At 32.9% G+C, this 24,105-nt stretch overlaps 2 protein-coding genes across 2 annotated transcripts; both read left to right on the top strand.

Annotated features, from left to right (window-relative positions):
* The first annotated feature begins 16 nt into the window (after nt 1–16).
* Nucleotides 17–4,489, top strand: TIC40 (hydroxyproline-rich glycoprotein family protein). Its single transcript, XM_078315817.1, has 14 exons — nt 17–334; nt 830–947; nt 1,166–1,223; nt 1,319–1,336; nt 1,665–1,950; nt 2,445–2,536; nt 2,632–2,719; nt 2,970–3,048; nt 3,166–3,206; nt 3,376–3,421; nt 3,531–3,625; nt 3,717–3,820; nt 3,932–3,979; nt 4,142–4,489. Exons 1-14 carry the CDS (start codon nt 124–126, stop codon nt 4,193–4,195), a joined length of 1,338 nt encoding a protein of 445 aa, XP_078171943.1. The 5' UTR covers nt 17–123; the 3' UTR covers nt 4,196–4,489.
* A 4,272-nt stretch (nt 4,490–8,761) lies between these two features.
* Nucleotides 8,762–11,398, top strand: LOC144565962 (serine/threonine-protein kinase-like protein CCR4). The gene has a single exon (XM_078315816.1). The coding sequence runs from the start codon at nt 8,885–8,887 to the stop codon at nt 11,246–11,248; it is 2,364 nt and encodes a 787-aa protein (XP_078171942.1). The 5' UTR covers nt 8,762–8,884; the 3' UTR covers nt 11,249–11,398.
* Nucleotides 11,399–24,105: the final 12,707 nt, after the last annotated feature.

The following is a 24,105-nucleotide window of genomic DNA, read 5'->3' as shown; positions in this document are numbered from 1 at the left end:
TTTTATTTCACCGGAGAAATAATTTGTTACATTGTCTTCTCGTTTTAGTTCTCTAGCATCATCGTCTCGTTGTTTCTTCCTTTCACCCCTACTGAGTGCTATATTCTAGGGTTTTAGTCGGAGATGGAGAAACTTGCGCTGACATCCTCTGTTGGCGTTAACCCTACATTCACCGGAGCTCCGATCTTGCGGCGGCGTAGCGACTGTCAACCTTTCTTCCTTCCCACCTTTCAGAGAGGGAGACTCGCTACTCTACGGTACAACAGGTTCTTCGTCTCAGCGGTTAAGTCCAACCGAGCCGACATTGCATCTTCTAGAGACTTCTCTAAGAGTGGTATAAATTTTGCTTCTTCGTGTTTTAGTAGTTTGGAATTTGCTTATAGGGACTTAAGAGTACTTTCTCTGGAGAATAGGGGATGAGAACCGCGACGGTAGACAGCGTTGGTTTTTCAGTTAATTGAAAAACTTAGATTTCTCAGGGAAGAAGGGTCGTTGAAACCATATTTTCTTCACGTCGAAGTTAGAACAATTTAATACTTACGAGGCATGTCTGTTAAGGCTTTTAGCATTCTAGATTATTTTAATTCATGGGATGTAGTAAGTACCTTTTCCCTCTTTTTATTTGTTTGATTTCTGCATAATTGGGATTTGAGGACAACAACTAGGATTAATTCAGACTAAAAAAGATATAGTATGAGGATATGGATCTTTGACTTAAATTTCACATTAATTCTTTAAAATGCTTTGAAATTGTAAATAGCCTAGAGGTTAATTGTATATCTCAATGGTGCATTAGCTTGGATTAATTTGAATTTTAACTTGTGGATAGTGTTTGAGAGATTCAAATTTCAAGGATTTGCATCCATGTCATCTTCTAGTAGTGATAAGAGGGTCTTAACTGGAACAGTTACTGCACCTCCAGTACCACCACCATCCTCTTCTTACGTGTAAGTATCTCTACTGTATTAATCTCTGCATTAATAAGAACTCGTGTAATGGTTGTACATAATTCACTGAGATGGGCATTATTTCTTCAACTTGGGTAGAAATAATTTTAGTGCCCCCCAAGTTTGGACAAGAAGAATTTCAAAATCAGAAAAACAAAAGCATGTGTCAATCTATAAAAGTTCTCGCTCCTACCTTCTTACTCCCTTTCGTTTTTCAGAGGAACACCTCTTTTTTGGGTTGGAATTGGAGTAGCGCTATCAGCACTGTTCTCAGTGGTGAGAAAACCATATATTTCTAGTTCCATTTTTTTCTTCTTCCTTTTTTTAAAATTTCACGAACCACTTCTGACATTTTCTTCTTATAATATTAGGTTGTAACAAAGCTAAAGGTGAGCTGATATTTTAGTATCTCATAACCCTGAGGTATGCATGCTCTGGTAGAGACTCCGGTATTTGCTTATGAAGCCCGAATTTTAACCTAATTGATTGTACGGAACTAAATAACTTATATTCACCACTTATCACTCCGTTTTGCAATTAACCAATGAACAATCTGAAGGAGTGAATGTGTGAAATTAATGAAAATACTGCCAAACATATAGCTAAATAGAAACAAGTGTACTGCCTTTTTCTCGCTAGCACATCTAATGTGTATTTTGTGCTGATTGCAAATTGAAGCTGATTTTAATTTTATTCTCCTGGTAATGTTTGTCGTAGCAATATGCATTGCAACAAGCATTTAAAACAATGATGAACCAATCAGGGGCCCCACAAGGGAGTAGTCCATTTGCAAATCCTGCATTTCCTGGCGGAGCCCCTTTCCCGTTTCCTCCCATGCCTCCACAAGGTGCACCAGGTCCATTTCAATTTTCACCCCCACCAGAAGTACAGCAAAGAAGAGAACCGGCTGTTACAGTTGATGTATCTGCAACTAAAACCGAAACACCTCCAAGTTCCAAAAGTTCCGATGAAAAGATAGAAGAGAAAGACGAAAAGAAATTTGGTAGGCATTGTTTTTCTTCCCATGTAGTTATAATAATTACATTTTGGTTATTGCACCCCTATTTAGTTATTGTGTTCTATTAACTCCCAAATTTGCCTCTGCATGACTACTGTAAAACTACTGTACAATGATAAAAATAGAATTAAACATAGAGACCGTAAGGTGTGGAGAAACAGTTGGCAGTGCCTCTTGTACTTTCATTGTCTATTTGCTTTGCGAGTTCTTATAAGTATAAATATATGGGATGACTGAGGTAGTAAGAAATCCTCAACTCGAGGTACCAAAACAAGCAAGCCTGAAAAATTCCAAAATTCTTCACATATTGAAAAAATTCACCAGAATTGACCGTAGTGTGGAAGTTCATTTTTTTTTTTTAATTTTGAATAGAATTCTATTTATTTCACCTTAATTTGCCTCCGGATTTTCATCATTCTATTGGATTAAATTAGAGTTCCTTTAGCTAATTGTTGAAGCTATTTTCTGAAACAATGTAGCTTTTGTTGATGTTTCTCCCGAGGAGAAAGAAGTAGTACATCCGCCTGAACCAGAGAAGGATGTGAGTCGGGCATTTGAACCAGAGATTATGGTAAAAAAAATTTCACCCTATTCCTCATTGAATGAAAATAAAAATTGAAATGCAGAACCTATATCTTATGGTCTTATGGGTGTTTTGATCTGAAGGGTTCGACAAATGGAGCTGCTTTCAAGACCACCAGCACTGGTTCTAGCGACCAATCCCAATCGCAGTATCAGTCACAATCACAACCTAGTAAGTAGATATGTTTTTTTCATAAAAAAAAAAAGGCAGATATAATGTTTTTTTTATCATTGATTTGTAGGTTTGTATCTGGAAATTTTCTTTGTTTGCATCTTTGATTTAAAGGTACAGAGGCCCTGAACATCAAATTGTGGCCCAAAAAATTAGCTGATAGAATTCTCCTAGTGTAATCACAGTCACTTGATTGTTCCTTTTTTTTTGTTCATTTGTATCTTATAATGAACGCTGATACTCGAAATAGGTGGCGGGGCACCTTTCTTATCTGTTGATGCATTGGAAAAGATGATGGAAGATCCAACAGTCCAACAAATGGTTTACCCGTATGTATAATTTTTGTTTTCTTTCTCTGTCTAACATATACTATGCTATGTTTTCCTGTTTATTTATGACTAGCCTTTTTATTCAATGATGAACTAATGGTTGCACAAACTTTGCAGGTATTTACCAGAGGAAATGAGGAACCCGACCACTTTTAAATGTCTGTTCTTTCATTTATAGTATTTTGTTTTGTGATATTTATATTGAGTTCTTTTATAATCTCTTTTTCTTTGTGGTATTTACCTCTGGAAATGAGGAATCCGACCACTTTTAAATGCCTCAATTCTATTTAGTGTATTCTTTTAGTGAAAAATCTCCTTTTCTTTCAGGGATGCTACAAAATCCTCAATACCGCCAGCAACTGCAAGACATGCTGTAAACTTCAACTTCTGATTTAATGTTTTTTTATTTTATTTTAATTTTTTGACCGCAGATTATACTTACTGACAAATCTTTTTTTTTAAATATTATTTTGAAAAAAAAGAAATAATATGGGAGGAAATTCGGAGTGGGACAGCAGAATGATGGATTCCTTGAAAAACTTTGACCTGAGTAGTCCTGAGGTCAAGCAACAATTTGGTGAGTCAACAACTTTCCTGTTGTTAAAAATATATAGAGTAAAAGTTATAAATAATATATAGTATTAATAATATTGTTTTTTTATCTGCAGAACAAATAGGGCTGACCCCAGAAGAGGTCGTCAATAAAATAATGTCAAATCCTGAAGTGGCAACGGCATTTCAAAACCCTAGAGTTCAAGCTGCTATTATGGATGTAATTTTCATTAATTTTCAGTTCTATATTTTTTGTTGCTTTTTATTCTTATTTTTTGGGAAGTTCTTAAATTTCTTTTGATTTTTTTTGCATATTTTTTTACTTGTGCAGTGTTCCCAGAACCCGCTCAATATCTCAAAGTATCAGAATGACAAAGAGGTATTCCTTTTTAAAACGTCTAGCAAAATATGATTGCATATATGTTTAGCTAATCTTTTTTATTCTTTACCTCTTGAGGTTGCAAATTATAAATGAAACATTCGCTCATCTGTTGTTTTGTTATATTCTAATTGTCTATACCCAATTACTTATCGTTGTTAGGTTATGGATGTGTTTACAAAGATAGCAGAGCTCTTTCCTGGAGTAACAGGTTAAATATACTCGGTTGATTTAGGTTCACAATTTTGACAGTTTGTTGTAGATGAAGGTTTTATGTTGTTTTTTAATGGCTGGTTCATGAAACCTATTAGTTTGTATGTTGAAATGATAGGCAAGCTTCTCTAATGTATAGGCCCTCTGGCAAATAAAAAAAGAAATTGGGCCATATTCAGAAAGAGAAGTTGACTAGGAACTTTAATTGTCTATTATATTTTTGTTTAATAAATGAAGTGGGCGATGTACTGATTGCTTGGTTATATTATAATGAGATAATATATGTTCTCTTGTGCCAATTCTTTTTTTCTCACAAAAAGAGTAGCAGAAAAGATGGTGCAAAAATATGTTATACCAAAAGAAGCTATTGGTAAAATTCTTACATATATCGTGGAGTGAGGCTACGGTAATATGCATATTATGGATTGGCTTGTGTTATGGATCCATATCTCTATTTTTAAAATTATAAACAATCAAATCCAAACCGTTAATCATGATCTTCATATGAAAATGGACTTGCAGACCAAATTTTACATATTTAGTATTCTTTTACTATTTTTTTTAAAAAAGGTAGAAAATCATTGATCTTGGACGGTACGAATTTTCTAAACAAGTGTTTTGCTACCTATCTAAAAAAAATAGTAAAAAAATTTCGAAAAAAATTTGATTTCCAAGGACATTTTCATATGAAGAGAATATTGAAAGGTTATATGGACTGTTTGGACGATAGTGATATGTCCATAGCATGGGCTATTGTGTAATATATTGCCATAGCCTTACTCTATATCGTGTGGTAGGTTAGTTGAAGATAAACTCTGTTTTCTTGAGGTTACATGCAAAAGAGACTGAGAAAATTAAATGAGGTCAGTACTCTTCCAAGTTGCATCGACTGTGATTTGAAAATTATATGAGGTCAATTCTCCAAGTTGCAGCTAAATGCAGGTCAATTTTATCTGATCGCTCTAAGTGCAGCTAAGACTAGACAATGCTAAGTCCCTTTTGTGACACTATAGCATATACACTGGGTGGGTTGTTGAACCTGGTGTCAAATTTGTTACCGTCGAAGATTAATACTTAACAAAGGTTGAAAGTTTTACAAGTATCATATCACATCAAAGAACTGAAATGCCCAGGATATGACATTTTGAATTGATTTCTTACTGGAGCTATGTATTAGTTGAGTAAATTAGTCTTTATTCTCTATTCAATTTATTATTGCTGTAATCAGGGGCCTAGTTCTTTTCAATTCTCTAAGACAGAATGAGGACTCAATAATTTACTCAACTAATACAATTTTCCACTAAACTATTGATTCATATTTCATATAGATTTGGCATGTGCAAACGAGTATAGTTATCAATTTTTTATGGGTCAACCCCAAACAAGGGAAAATGTTTTTCCAATGGGAATCAGTTCAGTCCCTTTCTTTCCTCCCAAATCACTGTAAAAAGTTTTAACTCAACAGTTAGAGAGACGCATTTCAGCGACAAAGCCATAGGCGGGCCGACATATGGCGACTCGGGGGCCGTCGTTGCTCGTAGATAGCCTTCTCCAGACGTTTATTTTAGGCTTCATTTCTCGTAACTGTCCTGCTACTGTGCTACATTCTCATTTTCTCAATTTATTGTCTTTTCTATTGACATTTATTTTAATTTATAAAATTCTTATTTAGTCTTTATTAAAAAAAATAAAAAGATGTAATAGTGTAGAGAAATGTTGTCTTTTAATTAGGTAGTTTGTGCAGGCAATTAGAAGACTCTATGTGTTTTAGGTAGAGAAATAAATTATTTGTCCTCACAAATCGGTTAATTAGAAGATTGAACATTTCTCTTATATTTTAATTTTTAATAAATGATCAAACGGGAACTTTATAAATTAAAAATAAGTATTAATAGAAAACTCAATAAATTGAATAAATTTGTAAGGCTGTAAAATTTAGAAGGATGAATATGATATTATGAATTTTAGAAGAAAAATTACTTAAATTCGAGATTTTGAAGGATATATACAAGATTCTTCCATGTTGAAAAATTGATTTCTATTAATTTGGACCGGGCAAACTAAGTATAATTTTTAACGTTTGTTACTTTAGTACCTTCGCCAGCTATTTCTTTATTATGGATCATCCAACAAGAAGAGAAAACGATTTTCCATTTGGAATCAGATAAGTCTTTTTCTTTGGTAAAGACATTGACAGAGCAGTTATTGTTTCATGCAACGCACAAATCATATGGAGCACAGTTTTGACTTTATAGTCTGTGAGCTGTATGAAGTAAAAGCTACTCTATAAATATATTTACCCTTTTCCTTTCCTCCCCAGTCATTATATCTATATTACATTTGGGCAAGCACCTTCTATTCCAGATGTTTATTTTAGATTTTAATGCTTCAATTATCATAACTATCTAGCTGCATAGTATTACACAGCTGAATCTTTTATTTTTGACCCGCCTCAGTCAGGGGCGGATCCTGAATTTTTGTCAGGAGGTGCAAAAAAATATTGAATCATGTTTAAATAACTAATTGGATTTAAACCCATTAATTAACTAGGTATTCGATAAAAAAATTAATGTTTTACTTATACTTTCAATAATCTGACTTATAATTTCTGATTCTTTAACTTATAATTCTAATTACCAATCATAATAAATCGTAAATTTAACCCGAATTACAAATCAAACATCTCAGAAAGGGACAAAAAAAATTTCAAGAGAGCAAAATCGATCGAAACCACTAAATCAGCACTAAAACCCAAAACAAGGAGGACGGCTGTCCCTCCCACCCCCACCCCCGATACACCTGGGTCCGCCCCTGCACCTCACACCTGTCCCTATGGTGGAGCATCAACAAAGAAACCGTCCATGGTACTGTTCAAAACTGAATCAAACTTGTTAGGAATTATTATAATACCAATAATTATTCTCTACATCATCCAACAAGCTGTTTTCTTTTTTCTTTTTTATTCTCTACATATATCATTAAACTGAAACAGTCTTTTTTGAAAAAACAAAGTGTGAAACTAATTAAAAAGCTTACCTTAAACCAAAAGAAACCCGCTCTCATCAGCAACTCATCCTTACATCATCAGCTAAACTCAACGAAGGAATTCTTTTTTTGCGTACCAGTCCCTATCAGGTACCGTAATTAAGGGTCCAACACCAAAATCTAAGCGACGTGTCATCGTTAAGTTGACCAAGTGAAATACAACCATATAAAAATCTAAAAAGCTAACAAAAACAAAAAACAAATTGTGTTCCAAGAACAAGAGCACACGCTTTGTTACTGACATTTCAAAGCTAAAACTGGTCGCATTTTTGAACTGGCACAACACCATACATATCAACTTTAAATTTACCAGCATGATCTGGTAAATTTGCACTTGGCCTGTCACTACCTGTATATAAATTTTAATCAAAGTCCTTCGTTATCCAGTTCTTAAAATGTTGTCCTTTCAAACTCTCCTTGATAGATTCCCTATGACTTAAATTTTTTTTAAATTATGTATATTGAAATTTAATTGAATTTTGTTGTCATAAAAGTCTCCTTCATAAAATGTTAAATGTGTGTTTGTATTTTAGTGGTTATAATTCTACTTTGTAGCTGTAGAGATTTGAATTCAAATTCCAGCTACTACGCATTATACATCTTATGTTAAATGCTTCAAGGGACTGCCACTTGCCAGACTGGATTTTCAAAAAGTAAAAGTGAACTCGACTTATTGGACCATGTAGAATCTTGAACCAGGTCTAGCTATAATCCTAAGTCAACGGTATTTGTACACACTCATGGTCAGTCTCAGTCACAGAGATACCGCGTTAGGCCACCATCACCACTCCGTTACCACAAAAATCACAGACTCAAGACTTCCTTCCTATTTTGTCAAAATAATCTACACACCAAGTTGTTTCATTTTCAGATTGCACCCTCAACTCACAATTTATTATTATTTTTTCAAAAGAAGAACCAAACATCGATCAACCGTTGAAAGAAGGCCAATTCCTTCTTTGGCGTTCCCATTGGTAAATGGTTGCTTCCAAGAAATAAAATTTTGTAACCCGAATGCTTTAAATTTTTTTGAGGAACTCACTTTTTAGCATCTCGAGGATATCCACTGAAACATTTTATTAAAAAAATGTCACACGTTTTTGCTCGATTTGTACAATTAAAATAGTTTAAAAAGTTAAAAAGAAAGAATGTTGGATTCAACGAAGCATGCCAATTATATAGTAAAAGCAAGAGAAAAGATAATTTTTTATAATTGATCTGGTTACCTGACCGGAGTAATATATGGAGATGGTGTGTCAATTAATGAAGTTGAACTGGCACAATCACTTTTTGAAAACACCAAGTTGGTTGCTAAGTTGCTATTAAAATATAACAAATACAATTCAATGTTTTTAAGTGGGTAAAGACTATAGTCTATAGACCTATTTCGACTATGTCAAATTAATATCATATAAACGCAAGGAGCCTGCACAAACTTTGTTGGCACCAATAGCACAATACATATATATATTATAACATCATTAAAATCAAAACAAAAAACAACGCTTGCATTATTGGTATCCCATTCAAACAGCTCTTTCCCTCTCATCTCCACCTTTCCAACCCTCCAATAATTTCTCTTTCTTTCTCTAACTTGATATCTACAATGCAACTCTCTATCTCCTTAGCCTCTCCCCACCATAACAAATGCCTCCTACCATTTTCCTTACACTAGCTATCATCTTCTCTCTCTTGCTTTCTCCATCTCTCTCTCTCCCTTTCCTTTCCACTGTCTCCATCTCTCACCTCTTCAACACAACCATAATATGTGCTTTTACCACGTCCAATTACCTCACCTACAACTTAACATGCACCGACTTTCCAGCAGGCATCACCGAGAGTTACATGACAGACAATTCTGCATCCTACGCTGCCATTGCTGCCGGTGACGGGTTTCTCTGTGCGATGGGTCCCAAACTCACAGCCATATCGAACATATCAACAATGCACTGGTGGAGTTTCACCAATGAATATGGTAGTGGCTCCAAAAGAATCTACAGAGGCCCACCGGTCAGAGCTCTATCAGCTGGCGACTCGCACGTGTGTGGTCTTACAACCTCATCTAACGGAATTGGACCTATCCAGTGCTGGAGATGGCCCGAGGTAACCATTCCACAAGATGTCAATTTTACTGATGTGGCGGTTGGAGGAGACTTTGTATGCGGGTTGGTTGCCAAGTCAGGTAGTATTCGCTGCTTTGGTGATACCAAAAGTAAAGTTGCCGGGTCAGAGCCGGTAGGGTCTTATAGTAAATTGGCTGTCGGCACCCGCCATGCTTGTGCAATTTCCGATGCTCGCAAATTGGTTTGCTGGGGCATTGGAGCGCCAGAAGTTAGTGAAACCTGGTTGTCAAAAAAATTTGAAATTGGTTACATGGCTTTAGGGGAGGATCGCACGTGCTTGCTCGGCGGTAATGGTACGGTGGCTTGCTTTGGTGAGAACTCAAGCTTGCCAGAAGGCCTGGATGGTATGCAATTCGTGTCGATCCAAGCAAGGAGGGACACTGTTTGTGGAGTTCTAATGGCGAATTATACCTTGGTTTGTTGGGGTAATGAAACAGCTCTCGGGTCGAGTTATGCGGTCGTGTTTCAACATGTGTTGCCCGGTCCATGTGCACCAATTTCAACTTGCAAATGTGGGGTATGGGCCGGGACCGGAAATGTTTGCTCTGCCACAGCCGAGGCCGGTATCTGTCACCCGTGCAATGTTGATTTGTTTTACAATATTTCTTCTTCTTCTAGCAATTCAGACACGGGCAGGGGGTCACGCAGGGTGCTGTATATAATCCTTGGATGTGTTGGGGGGTTCATAGTTTTGATGGCATTTTTGTTACTTTTTTTGAAAATGTGGATATATCGAAAAAGTCCTCAACTTGATGGACAAGACTCCGGTAGGATACATGACGATCCATCTTTCGCCAGAACAAACAACGGTCCCACCGATCCAATTGCGGTGCTGCCACGACAGCCAATGATTGAACGCCGGCTGAGCGCTTTGATTAGTAAGGGGCCGAGCAGCACGGTTGAGCAATTTCCCTTGAGAGTCCTACAAGAAGTCACTGATGGTTTCTCCGAATCGCATAAAATTGGATCAGGCAGCTTTGGGTTGGTCTATCGTGCCAAACTGCCGGACGGTCGGGAAGTTGCGATAAAACGCGCTGTGGATTCATCATCTATACCCTCCAGTGCAGCAGCCTTAGCTCGCCGTCGTGATGACCGTGAGTCGGCATTCATTTCTGAGCTCGCATTGCTATCAAGAGTAAATCACAAAAACTTGGTTCGATTGTACGGTTTTTGTATAGACCGCTCGGAACGTGTCTTGGTCTACGAGTTCATGGAGAATGGCACTTTATACGAGCATCTACATAAAACTGAGTCAGCATCTCCACCGATTTCCACGTGGCATTGCCGGTTAAAACTAGCCCTTGATGCTGCGCGTGGAATAGAGTATCTTCACACATACGCCGTGCCGCCAATAATTCACCGGGACATCAAGTCGGCCAACATATTACTTGACGCATCATGGGTGGCGAAAGTATCGGATTTCGGCCTTTCTTTGTTACGCTTGAAGGATGATGACCAAACAAATCAAGAGCCTGAACGCACCGCCGGTACAGTCGGTTACATGGATCCAGAGTATTACAGACTCCAAAACCTAACAGATAAGAGTGATGTGTACAGCTTTGGGGTGGTTCTTTTAGAGTTGCTATCGGGGTGCAAGGCGATAATACAGGCGTGCAGCGAGAGCACCACGCCGAGAAACATCGTGGAGATCGTGGTTCCATTTATTACATCGGATGATATCCATCATATACTCGACAAACGATTGCCTCCGCCGGCGCCTACTGAAATTGAAGCGGTTGCTTTCGTAGGTTGCCTGGCAGCAGACTGTGTTGCCCCGGCGGGTAGAGATCGGCCTACCATGAGCGAAGTTGTGTGTGCACTAGAGCGGGCCGTGATGGCATGCGCCGAGCCGGTGTTGTCTCGGTCCTTGACAGAGCAATCTGACTGATCGAATGAAGGTGTAAATCGTGATGCTGACGGGATTGATCATGGTTGCAGGAAAAATTATACAAAACAGGTTGTAGGGGATTTTGACCGAAGTAGATTTTTTTTTTTCTGTGTGTTTAGTTTGTTAATTAATTATTCGTTTGTTGAGGTTTGAATTTCATTCATTAGTGGTTGGCTGTTCGGTTGGAAGTGAAAACAGATTGATTGGAAATATGATCGAAATAATATTAACATTAGGTGGTTCATAATGTCAAATATTCTCTATACTTCGATCTCATTTCTCAACGTACTTTGCAAATTTACTAAATTCAAACAGTCTTCAAATGTCAAAAACATTTCCTCTTACAATATTAAAGATCCCTTTTCTAGATTAATATTTTTTCATGATTACATTTTATGATTAAAAAAAAAAACAATTGAATTTAGGGAGAATTTCATATATACCACTCAAAAACTATAAAATTACATATTTACCATTCAAATTTCTATAATTACATATTTACCATCTAAAAATCTAAAACTCTCTTTTTATCTCGTCTCTCCTGCTTAAACTCCGAGAGAATAAGAATTCCAACTCCAGCTTAATCGTCTAAAAACAAGATAAACACTCAAACTTTTCTAACAAAATAACTCGTACTAAATTCGACGTTGATATCGCAAAAGGTTGTCAAAGTAGTAATTGAGTTTAAGAATCTGTGTTTTGTTACTGGCACAGTTTGGAATTTCTGTTTTTAATCTTTTATATTGGGCATAAAGGAGAACAGTTTTAAGGAAAGAAGGAGAGAGTGTTAAGTTAATCCTTGATTAATTATAGTTTTAAGAAAATTAAACATAACTAATCTGAGTTTTGGGTATATATGATATATACTAAAGTTATATTGGGTAAATATGTGAGTTATTAGATTTTTAGATAGTAAATATGTAATTACAAAAATTTGGATGGTAAATACATAATTTCACAGTTTTTGAGTGGTATATATGAAATTCTCCCTTGAATTTATGATAATTACTTTTTTTTTAATTACATTTTATGATAAAAGAACCCAATTTAATTAATGGCATAATTGAATTTATGATAAAGAACCCAATTTAATTCATGGCACAAATTCAATTCATGATAACTACATTTAAAAAAAAAATTTCCTCGAGATACATGTTATGATAAAAGATCTCAATTAAATTCATGGCATCAATTGAGCAGGATAATATCAGACTCCCCACGAAATGTACCAGAATGACTGGTTTAAGGCTTTAAGCCAGCTTAGATAGCACTTAAAAAAAGTCTACCTGCTAGTGGAGTTGCACCAACTTCTCTCTTTTTAATTATTCAAATAATATATATGTAGGTTAAGTTGTGACGCTTCCCAAACCGTAAGTCACGGAAATTGGGTATAACCTCACATGGTTTTCTTTTATTTATTTTTCATGAGGTTTCTCATGTAGTGTTGCGTATCGGATCTCTGTTTCGTCCATAATGGTATAAATTATAAAATAAGCATCTCACAAACATTAATTGTCCATAATGGTATAAACTATAAAATAAACATCTCACGACCATTATTGTTCACATAGATTTGTTTTGATTTATTATACCTTAATTTGTGGTCATTAATTCATTCTAGCTAGATATTAAAATTTATCCTATATATGTAGACCTTAATCCATCTTCTTCTTCTTCTTTTTTTCTTCTTTTTTTGTGAATGAGAATCTTTTAATTAATTAATAAATTATATGATTGGCTGTTATTCACAACTCCTTTGTGTTTTCTGTAGGACAATTTTCATGCTTTTATATTATTTTAAAGTATAGCAAATATATTATATGAGTTAGGCTGGGGTGCTATGGATAGCATAATGGCCTCTATGCTACGGCTCAATATTCGAGTTTTCAAAATCCAAACGGTCGATCCGAACCGTTCATCTTATTCTCCATATTAATATCCGCTTGGAGACCAAATTTTATAATTTTCTTAATTTTTTTACTATTTATTAAGCCACTTTGAAAATCGCTAATCCAACGGTTTTACTGTTTTGTGCAGCCACCGTTGGATCAACAATTTTGTAAAATACTTAATAAATAGTAAAAAAATTCAGAAAAATGTAAAATTTGGTCTCCAAGCAGATATTAATATGGAGAATAAGATGAACGGTTCGGATCAACCGTTTGGATTTTGAAAACTCAAATATTGAGCCGTAGCATAGAGGCCACTATGCTATCCATAGCACCCCAGCCTAACTCTATATTATATATGGTGGCTTATTTATTCAATATAAATTATTTAGGAGTGCTCACCTACATGTTGATTCTTAATTTTAGGTAGAATCAATTGTTAATTAACTTGAGAATGTTGCCATTTAGAATAACAACAGATCTAACTTTTTAATAACGCATCAAACTAATTATCCTAATTGGGTAATTGCATATGAAAGAAGGTCAAATTCGCCTACTTTTGGAAGTGCTTTATACAACTTTCAAGAGGCAATTTATACATCATTTTCGTGGCAAATCTAAATTAATTAATGCAACATGCACTAATTAGTTCAATGCTTACTTTCTAACTCTTTATCTTCAAATATTTTTAATAATTTTTGACCTGCTTTTAAAAAAATGAAAAATCAAATGTAAGTGTACTTTTTTTAATCTAAATAATGTGTATTATATAATAATTAAATATAGATTATGAAATAACTTAATGTGTATTTTAAAATTGATTCGGACAGTAATAAATGTGGAAGTTCAAAGACAACAAGTATTCATTTTGTAATGAGGAGGGTTCAAATGCCTTCATTTTTTGTGCCTCCATCATGCCTCCATTTTTTAAAACTTTAATAACTCAAGATTTAAAACTTAAAAGTCAAAATAAAACCGTTAGATGTAATCTATGTTATTTTCTCTATGTGCTTGTAAAAAATTATCACATTTCAATTTTGTTTTTATGTGAATCAACAAGTCCAAAAATCAACGTCTAGAAATCATCCAAATTAGTGCATTTTTTACAAGCTCTTGATGACAATCAAAATAAAATTGAAATGTCATAATTTTTTACATGTGCATAGATAAAATGATGTAGATCATATCCAACGGTTTTATTTTGATTTTTAAGTTTTAAATTTTGAATTATTAAAGTTTTAAAAAATAGAGGCATGGTGGAGGCACAAAAAATGGAGGCATTTGAACCCTCCTCTTTTGTAATAGACAATTTATATTCTGCAACTAATAATGCATTTTGAAGATTTAGATGATGGTTCAGAAAACCAAGACAAAAGGTGACATTTGTCAGATCATGTTATGATTTAATCAAAATTCAGATTTGCTGAAAACAGCAATTTTCAATAAATCTAAAAAAATAGTAAAAAAAATATAAAAAAATGTAAAATTTGGTCTCCAAACACATATTAATATGGAGAACAAGATGAACGGTTCGGATCGACTGTTAGAATTTTGAAAAGTCAAATATTGAGCCGTTGCACGGAGACCCTCTATGCTACGCGTAGCATGCTAGCATATTCATATATATATATATATATATATATATATATATAGAGAGAGAGAGAGAGAGAGAGAGAGAGAGAGTGACTAATATCAAAACGTTTGCACCAACTCTCCCGTGCAACCGAGTCAGTTTCCGATTTTTAAAGTCCAAATGATAAATCTAAACCATTAGATGTGTTGTCCATATTAAAATGTGCTTGGAGACCAAATTTTACATTTTTTGGAATTTTTTTACTATTTATTAAGCCACTTTGAAAATCGCTGATCTAACGGTGGCTGTTTGGAACAGTAAAATCAGAAGCCACCGTTGGATCAGCGATTTTCAAAGTGGCTTAATAAATAGTAAAAAAATTCCAAAAAATGTAAAATTTGGTCTCCAAGCACATTTTAATATGGACAACACATCTAACGGTTTAGATTTATCATTTGGACTTTAAAAATCGGAAACTGACTCGGTTGCACGGGAGCGTTGGTGCAAACGTTTTGATATTAGCCACTCTATATATATATATATATATATATATTCCATGTAAACACATCATTTATAAAGTAAATCGGTTTGAACGGTTTAAATTAGTTGTTTGAACTTGGTGTCATGTAATACCCGATATTTTACACATACATAATTATTTTATTTGTCCAAAGATGAGATCGATACTTTAGATTGAAGCCATTTTTTTGTTGGTGCACTTTATGGTTAACCCAATGATATCATGTGTCTTTGGCTCTTTGCATAATCTTACGCACTGATTATCTTTTATCTGTAATGGAGCGATCAATTGACCTTATCTATAATTTACAAGTTTCTAATTTTTTATGATAAAGAAAGCTTGTAATTTCCTTCTCACTATATATATATAGAGTTAGGCTGGGGTGCTATGGATAGCATAGTGGCCTCTATGCTATGGCTCAATATTCGAGTTTTCAAAATCCAAACGGTTGATCCGAACCGTTCATCTTATTCTCCATATTAATATCTGTTTGGAGACCAAATTTTATAATTTTCTGAATTTTTTTACTATTTATTAAGCCACTTTGAAAATCGCTAATCGAACGGTTTTACTGTTTTGTGCAGCCACCGTTGGATCAATAATTTTGTAAAATACTTAATAAATAGTAAAAAAATTCAGAAAAATGTAAAATTTGGTCTCCAAGCAGATATTAATATGGAGAATAAGATGAACGGTTCGGATCAACCGTTTGGATTTTGAAAACTCGAATATTGAGCCGTAGCATAGAGGCCACTATGCTATCCATAGCACCCCAGCCTAACTCATATATATATATATATATAGGCTGTGGCTAATTTGCTGCCGGCAGCATTTCTGCCGGCGGTGCTGCCACTGTTTTTTCTATTTTTTGATGTTCAAACGACAAATCTAAACCGTTAGATGTTTAATCTATATTATAATCTACTTGGAGACCAAATTTTACATTTTTTGGAATTTTTTTACTATATATTAAGCTGGTTTGAAAACCGCTGATTTCAATGATGCAGAAATTTACTGAAATCAGCTGTTTTCAAACCAGCTTAATATATAGTAAAAAAATTCCAAAAAATGTAAAATTTGGTCTCCAAGTAGATTATAATATAGATTAAACATCTAACGGTTTGGATTTGTTGTTTGGACATCACACGGCTAAATATAGCCCCGGCAGCACCTCTGCCGAAATGCTGCCAGCAGCAATTTAGACAGACCCTATATATATATATATACTAAATGATGTTTGAGTACAAAATTTGTTACAAGTTAAACTAGTAGCCTAATAGCTATAATTACCACTTGAAAAAAAAATTATGATTTTTGAAAGCATAACTTAATTAAATAATAGCAAACTATATGTCGGTTAATATTATATAGCTGTTAATTTTCAAAGCATAATGTACATATTATATTCAAGGAAAAAGACATGCATCGGTTTCTCCTTATAAGAGACGTATGGAAGTTTTAGGTTGTTAGTGGTTGTCTCAATATTGTAGAAATATTTTGGTGGCCAAGAAAAATAGGTCAATTTAAAGCAGGAGGAAAGTGCTGCTAACTATCACAAAGAATATTATTAAAATAAACAATTAATGGTCTCACTGTAAAAATAATGTGGCTATATATATACTTGGTCTTAATTAATACCTACAATACATAAGTACCAAAAAAATAATTATATTGAAGAAAATAAACCAAATTTTATTTATACAAATAAATTGCAATTAGTGCATATATTATTGCGGTAATATATATTTTCCGGCATATCTTTAATTAGAAACTGAAAAAATATATTAGAAACGTGATTTGTTTTAATTAAAATACTCCTATGATATTTTTTATGAACATATAAAATGTTCAAATGTTAATCCTGATATTATACAATGTACATTTATTTATTCTAATTTAAACACAATTATTGACCACGTCTATTACACATTACTAAGTTAATTAGAAACTCCTTTTCAAAACAATTATTGACGACGTCTATTATTGAACACAATTATTAATAAGGTATGAATCTTGCAAGTATTATTAACATTTAGACTAAGTTAATTAAAAACTCCTTCATATCAAGTGATTTTCTACCTATCTAAAAAAATAGTAAAAAAATTCTAAAATATGTAAAATTTGGTTTGTAAGTACATATTCATATGAAGATCATGTTGAAAGGTTCATATCGACAGTTAGGATTTTAAAAACTCAAATATTGAGCCATTGCATGGAGACCCTCTATGCTACGGGTAGCATATTAATATTTTCATATATATATATATATAGGATTTGGCTAATATGCTATGGATTGCATAGAGTGCTACGGTGCTACGACTCAATATTTGAGTTTTCAAAATTCTAACAATTGATCCGAACCGTTCATCTTGTTCTCCATATTAATATGTGTTTTGAGATCAAATTTTACATTTTTTGAAAATTGTTTACTATTTTTTTAGATTTATTGAATATCGCTGTTTTTTATGGTCCTGATTTGTCTGAAAAGCAGCAATATTCAATAAATCTAAAAAAATAGTAAAAAATTTCCAAAAAATGTAAAATTTGGTCTCCAAACACATATTAATATGGAGAACAAGATGAACGGTTCGGATCGACCGTTACAATTTTGAAAACTTAAATATTGAGCCGTAGCACCGTAACCCTCTATGCAACCCATAGCACCGTAGCCAAGTCCATTACAAAGTCATTATTCGAATAATCCTTAAAATGACAATCAATAATTATAGTAATTATATAATTCGTACTTTGACTATTATATAACATACTTTGTTGGAAATGTCTGCCAAATTATAATAGACCAAAATTAATAGTTAATTTCTGAAGTTAATTAATTGTGGATTATATCATATTGAGCTGTATAATTATGAGCTACATAAAACATGGTCCGAAATATTTCTGCACATAGGTCTCTCTGAAAAGATTCGATTAAAATGATGCGAATGAAATGATACAACTGAACATATGCACCAGTTCAGATTTTCTGATCATATATATTTTATGAGGAGGGTTCAAATGCCTCCATGTTTTTGTGTCTCCATTATGCCTCCATCTCTCACCATCATTTTCAAAGTTCAAACAGTCGATCCGAACCGCTCAACCTAACCTCCATACTAAAATATGTTTGGAGACCAAATTTTATATTTTTAGGAATTTTTTTATTATTTTTTAAGATAGGTACAAAATCAGTAAATCTGAACCATCTAAAAACAATATTTTTGTACCTGTCTAAAAAAATAGTAAAAAAATTTCTAAAAATATAAAATTTGGTCTCCAAATATATTTTAGTACGGAGGTTAGGTTGAGCGGTTTGGATCGACTGTTTGAACTTTGAAAATAATAGAGAGAGATGGAGGCATGATGGAGGCACAAAAACATGGAGGCATTTGAACCCTCCTCATATTTTATTATCAGAACTCGCACAAAACAGAGAGAGTGGTTATATATTGAAGGGAGCACTAAATTTTTTTTTAGTTAGTGTTTATAGACACGAAATTTAGGCTCTAGTCTAGTTGACTAGTAGTTAAAGATAATGTTCTTTGTGTGTAAAAAATCATAGGTTTGAAATTCAAATAAAAGTTTTTTATAGATATAAATTTGAAAGTTAGACCTCATTTAAAGAAAAAAAAGATTCATATATAGACACAAATATTAATAAGATATGAATCTTACAAGTATTACATTTTTTTAAAGAGGAGTTGACGTAGTTTGAAGCAGACAAGTCTATACTTATGTAATAATTTTAAAATCAAAATCAAGTTTGGTGTGCATGTAATTATGGTTTGACACTTCATCATGTTTAGACTTTTTATGAAATTGAATTAATGCATGTCAAACTATTTTGATCTTTTATAATATTTTGATGATTTTTAAGCATTTTACCCACAATGTTCCAGGTTAGCAAGAAGCCTTGACACATAATTTTACTATTTTATATAATGATTAGGTCATTTGGCACCAGGCTGCAATGATTTGACCTTGAAATTTATAGTTTCAGCATATTTACTTGTTCTATTATTTGAGTTTTTTTCTTTCTGAAGAGACGAAGTCTCTGTTTCACCTCTCACCGATTTTATTTAATATCCTCAACTATTTTTTTTTTTTTTTTTTGCAAAAGGCCCTCAGTTTTTATTTTTTATTTTTTTAAAAACTGCCTAGCTGTGCTCTTCAGAAGTGCACTGCAAAATTACCTGGCGGTTCACTGTAGCACAAATATATATATCGGTTGAATGTTGAATGGTTTGAATTGACTATTTGAGACTTTAAAATGTAAAAAACGAAGCATTTTGTTCTACGGTCTAGGAACAAACGTTTTGATATTAGATTTTTGATAATAAAAAAAAAACTAAGTAAAAGATATTGAAATAAATATTTCAATTATAAATTTGAACAAATTTTATTTAAACTAACTCAAATTTCTCATTGATTTTATTTAAAAAAGAATGGGACTGAATCGTCTGCCCCCTGGGGGCAGGAAATTCCTGCTTTTAGAGTCACTGCAGGTGGGCCCAAATTTAAAAAAGTAACAATAATTAAATCCTTTAACAGTAACTGGTCCCATTCCGCAGTGACTCTAGAGGCAGGAGATTCGGTTCCAAAAAGAATTGAACCAAGATCCTTTAAACCCAGCTCTGCTTTGCTAGTTGCTACGAATCTACGCCAGCAACCAAAAATGAATAAAGACAAAAAGATGGTAGCTGGTAATTGAAAAGTCACCGAGATATATTTGGTCAAAGAAAAAATAATTATGTTAATGATTACTTAGTTGTTCAATGAATTATCTGTATAAGATGATTAAGATCCTATATGTATATGTAGGTCTTTCCTAACGTGATAATTACTTATCATAGATCAGTAGCTAGGTCCGATATTTTCTCATGCTAATTAATACTCTTCTCCATTTCTTGCATCAAAGGGATAAGACTAAATTCAATCTAATTATTAATAAATTAAATTTGTGTAGACAACACTAAATTTTATATAAATTAATTGTGTACACAAATATTAATACATATTTCAGACAGTTTAGAGCGTGTATATATATCATGCATGATTTTTCAAAAGTTATAACAATTAAAAATAGTGAGTTTAATGAAAAATAACACAATAAGTATTTTTTGCAAAAATGCTAAACGTATACATAATGTGCTAAAGTAAAAAAAAAAAAAAAAAAGAAGGTATATCTAAAAAAAATTGTATCTTAAGAAAGAAATCAAAATAAAAAAAAACATAGCCACACTTTTAAGATGTAAATAAGATAATAATGAAATTTTATTAAGAAAATATAGATCGTAAAAATAAATAATTATCTCGCGCCGTGCCAATATTGATTACCGATTTGCATATTGCATAATTTGCAATGCTTCGAGAGTTCCAACAAACTGCAATCTGAGACTGGAGATGATTTAATTGCCATCACAAATTACAATTTGAGACGCCAAATAGCACTGTGGCAACAGTTAATTTGTCAACGAATATATATAAATATGTTTCCTCATGCAACATGCCAAATATATATTTTTTTTGTCATATGCGTCATGAAGAAAATTAATCAGATTGTTATTAATTTCATTACAATATGTTATAAATAGTTATGATGTGATTATTCGTGTGACATTACTATTTGTCACTATTAAGTTATGTTATGTCATGTTGCGTAATTTTTTTAGTCACGTAATGTTATGTGATTAAGTCACGGCATATTAATTAGTTACGTTACGTTCTTTCTTTCACTAGTATTATTTTTTTTAACGCAAGTTCAAGAGATGAGAAAAAGAAAAAAATAATTACTATGTTAACAAGTGCATTTTTAACGGCTTAATTAACAAGCATGTGTATTGTTAGTAAATATAACTTTCTTTAAGTATTATCTGCAAAGTATAAAATTAAGATATTAAATACTGAATAATAGAACGTTCTTTTAATTATCTTATAACAAAAAGGTCCCTAACATCAGGCTTTTATGCATATTCATTATAATAATTAACATTTCTCTATTTTTTTAGGGAAAATTGGTTATTTGCCACTCCAAAACCTTCAAATTTGAAATATGTCATTCCGAAATTTAAAATTGTAATAATGCCACTCTAAACTTCATTAATTTTTAATTTTGTCACTTCAAATAATTAATGACTAAAATACCCTCCCTTCTTCTCTTCTTCTTCTCCTGCCATGGCTGAGCCAGTGGAGCTACCTAGTAGATTAGTCATTCTACCCTTCAGGAATAGAGTTCGTATCCTCTGAGATATCTCAACTTTTGCGTGACAGATGTGTCCGGTGCCTATTCGGGGGTGATGTAGGGGGTCGGTATTATACGTGCTTTGAGATTCGTGCAGAACGTATTTAAACGGTTAGAATTTTCCATAAAGTCAAGCAAAGTTTGAGATATCTCAAAGGATACGAATTCTCAGGAATAAGGTTCTCTTGCCCGGTGCAATCGTACGGATCCAATGTACCTCACCTAATAGGTGTGAACAGCCTTTGTTTTGGTTTCACATTTAGGAGTTCAGGTTTTGTAATTCGGGAACTTAAATTAGTTCAATTTTGGATCATGTAGTGCTCGAACAGCCTTTGTGAGTTCGTTCGAATTTTCTTCTTCATTTGCCTGGAGCTAATTTGATATCGCAAATTTGAAATTTTGATAAAATTATGTTAATTTAAATTCCAATTGTTCAATTTGATTTTTGGGTGAGAATTTCTACTTTTGAGTAATAGATATAATTTGCTTTGAGAGTACCCAGCCGTGAGTATGCTCTTAAAAACTTCTTAATTTCACGTTATTTTCTTTCTTCTTAAAATGAAGTTGACATCCATACCTACCAACCAATCTCTTCTCTGAATCGAAAGAGCCAACTTACTGCATAAAAATAAATTATCAACTTGGATCAAAGGCAAGAAAAACTATGCTTATTTTTTTAATGGAACTTGAGCCATCATGATAAAAATATGCATGGCCCGTCAGTATTTGTGTTGTTAAGTTGTCTTTTGTTCTCTAGCCTAATTTATAGGGTAGTTGAGGTGCAGTGCTTGTTGGTCAATGGACCAATAAGTTGACTTGTATGTTGTAAATAATTAAATATGGGTTGTTAATTACTTTAAATATTAAATTGTTTTTTTAATCCACTATCTATTTGTGAATCATTATTACAATTTTAAATTTCAGGATAACATTTTTCAAATTTGAAGGTTTTGGAGTGACAAATAATCAATTTTCTCATTTTTTTTTTTAAGTTCCAATAGAGCAGATATTTATAAATAACAAGCTTTGGAAAAATTAATTTGAAAAAAATGGCACTCCAAAGAAGGTTCTGGTAGCCAGTACTGTTATAGAATTTTAGCTGCCTATATTATGGATTATATGAGACACTTTTGTTAAATGATTATGGATATTTACAGATTATATATAATTCTCAAAGCACTCTCAATACAAATATTAAATTTGGAATTTATAACCTTCTACATTAATATTAATATTCTAATCATACTATATTGGAAATAATATTTTAAGCAACAATTTTTTGTTTTCTCTAAATTATAATTAATTTATAGATCATATTGCAATCTCCAGCAACACAAATCATTACACATTTGTGCGCCATAGAGAGACAAAGATTTCATTTTCATCTGGTAGCTAGAGTAACATAGCTCAAAAGAAAATAAGATATTTCATGAGATTGATTAATTATAAAATTAATGACTCTTCAAACTTAATCAACAACATTTTACCTAACATACGTAGTCCAAACTTATTTGACAATAACATGTTCTAGAAACTATTTTAGATTATTTCTCCACATGATTCCGAACACGAGTGGACTGCATTTATGGAATCAAGTATATTATGAAACTAGAGCAAAGCTAGTTTGTAATGTGTTTATCAAGAGAGTTTTGTAAGTACAATTTCAAAAGTATATCAGATCGGCTTTAAACAATGAATTCAAACTGTTGAAATCTATGTAGTTTATGAGTGATATATGTACATGCAAAATTTCAAAAGTTTTGAATTCATTTGCTACAAGGTCAAGCGGTCAAAGAAATAGATCTTTTACAAGTTATTTTATAAGTTGTTTTATATATTCATTTTTCATCATTTCTTTAACTGCTTGACTTTGTAGCAAATAAATTGGAAACATTCAAAATTTTGCATGTAGATGCATCACTCATAAAGTACATGAATTTCAACGATTTGAATTCGTCGTTTGAAGCCAATTTAATATACTTTTGAAGTTGTGCTCACCAAATCTTCTTGATAAACACGCCACACTCTAGCTTTGCTCATGAAACTATATGGCCGGTGTTCTAGAAAATGATATATTAATTGTACTTTTCTGGTGATTTCTACCAAATTAAAGTCATTTGCATGTGTCTTTGTCATCAAGTAAAACAAGCTAAGTTAGGAAGACCACAAATTGACAAATTCATATCCTCTAAAGTAACTCAAAGTTTGAGTTTGGATAAGAATAGTTCGATCAAAATTTACATGAATATTAGAAAGGTCTCGTAAATTTTAATATTATGTCGGTTGATCTGGATCGGACAGTCTGAATATAAATTCAAATTTGAGTTCCTTTATGAGACCCAGATGCCAAATTGATGCTCTATCATGGTGAAAAAAAAGAAAACAAATACATAATATGGTTCTGGCCCTGTAATATTTAGAAGAGTTCAAATATATTTTTTTGAATGAGAGAGTTGGGATCAATCAAATATTCAAATACAAAAAAATTAAAAATATTTGAGTTTGATCATATAATATAAGAGTATCTCTTAGAATATTCTTCACAATTTAATTATTAAAGAAAAGGAAGGGGAAGAGAAAGGGAGATGAATGAGTTGGGACCAAATCTGATTGAAAAACTTGTTCTACAATTGAAAA

The sequence above is a fragment of the Carex rostrata genome, chromosome 15, assembly GCF_964058835.1.
Source record: "Carex rostrata chromosome 15, lpCarRost1.2, whole genome shotgun sequence".
Classification (NCBI taxonomy): Eukaryota; Viridiplantae; Streptophyta; class Magnoliopsida; order Poales; family Cyperaceae; genus Carex; species Carex rostrata.
The sequence above is the reverse complement of the archived record's forward strand: the minus strand, read 5'-3'. Positions and strand labels throughout refer to the sequence as shown.

What these genes read in the sequence shown, in the direction of transcription:
- LOC144565962 (XM_078315816.1), top strand. Translation starts at nt 8,885, where the DNA reads ATGCCTCCTACCATTTTCCTTACACTAGCTATCATCTTCTCTCTCTTG.
- TIC40 (XM_078315817.1), top strand. Translation starts at nt 124, where the DNA reads ATGGAGAAACTTGCGCTGACATCCTCTGTTGGCGTTAACCCTACATTC. An exon ending in TAGAGACTTCTCTAAGAGTG is followed by an intron (nt 335 to 829) that starts GTATAAATTTTG and finishes ACTTGTGGATAG; the next exon opens with TGTTTGAGAGATTCAAATTT. An exon ending in CAGCAACTGCAAGACATGCT is followed by an intron (nt 3,422 to 3,530) that starts GTAAACTTCAAC and finishes TTGAAAAAAAAG; the next exon opens with AAATAATATGGGAGGAAATT.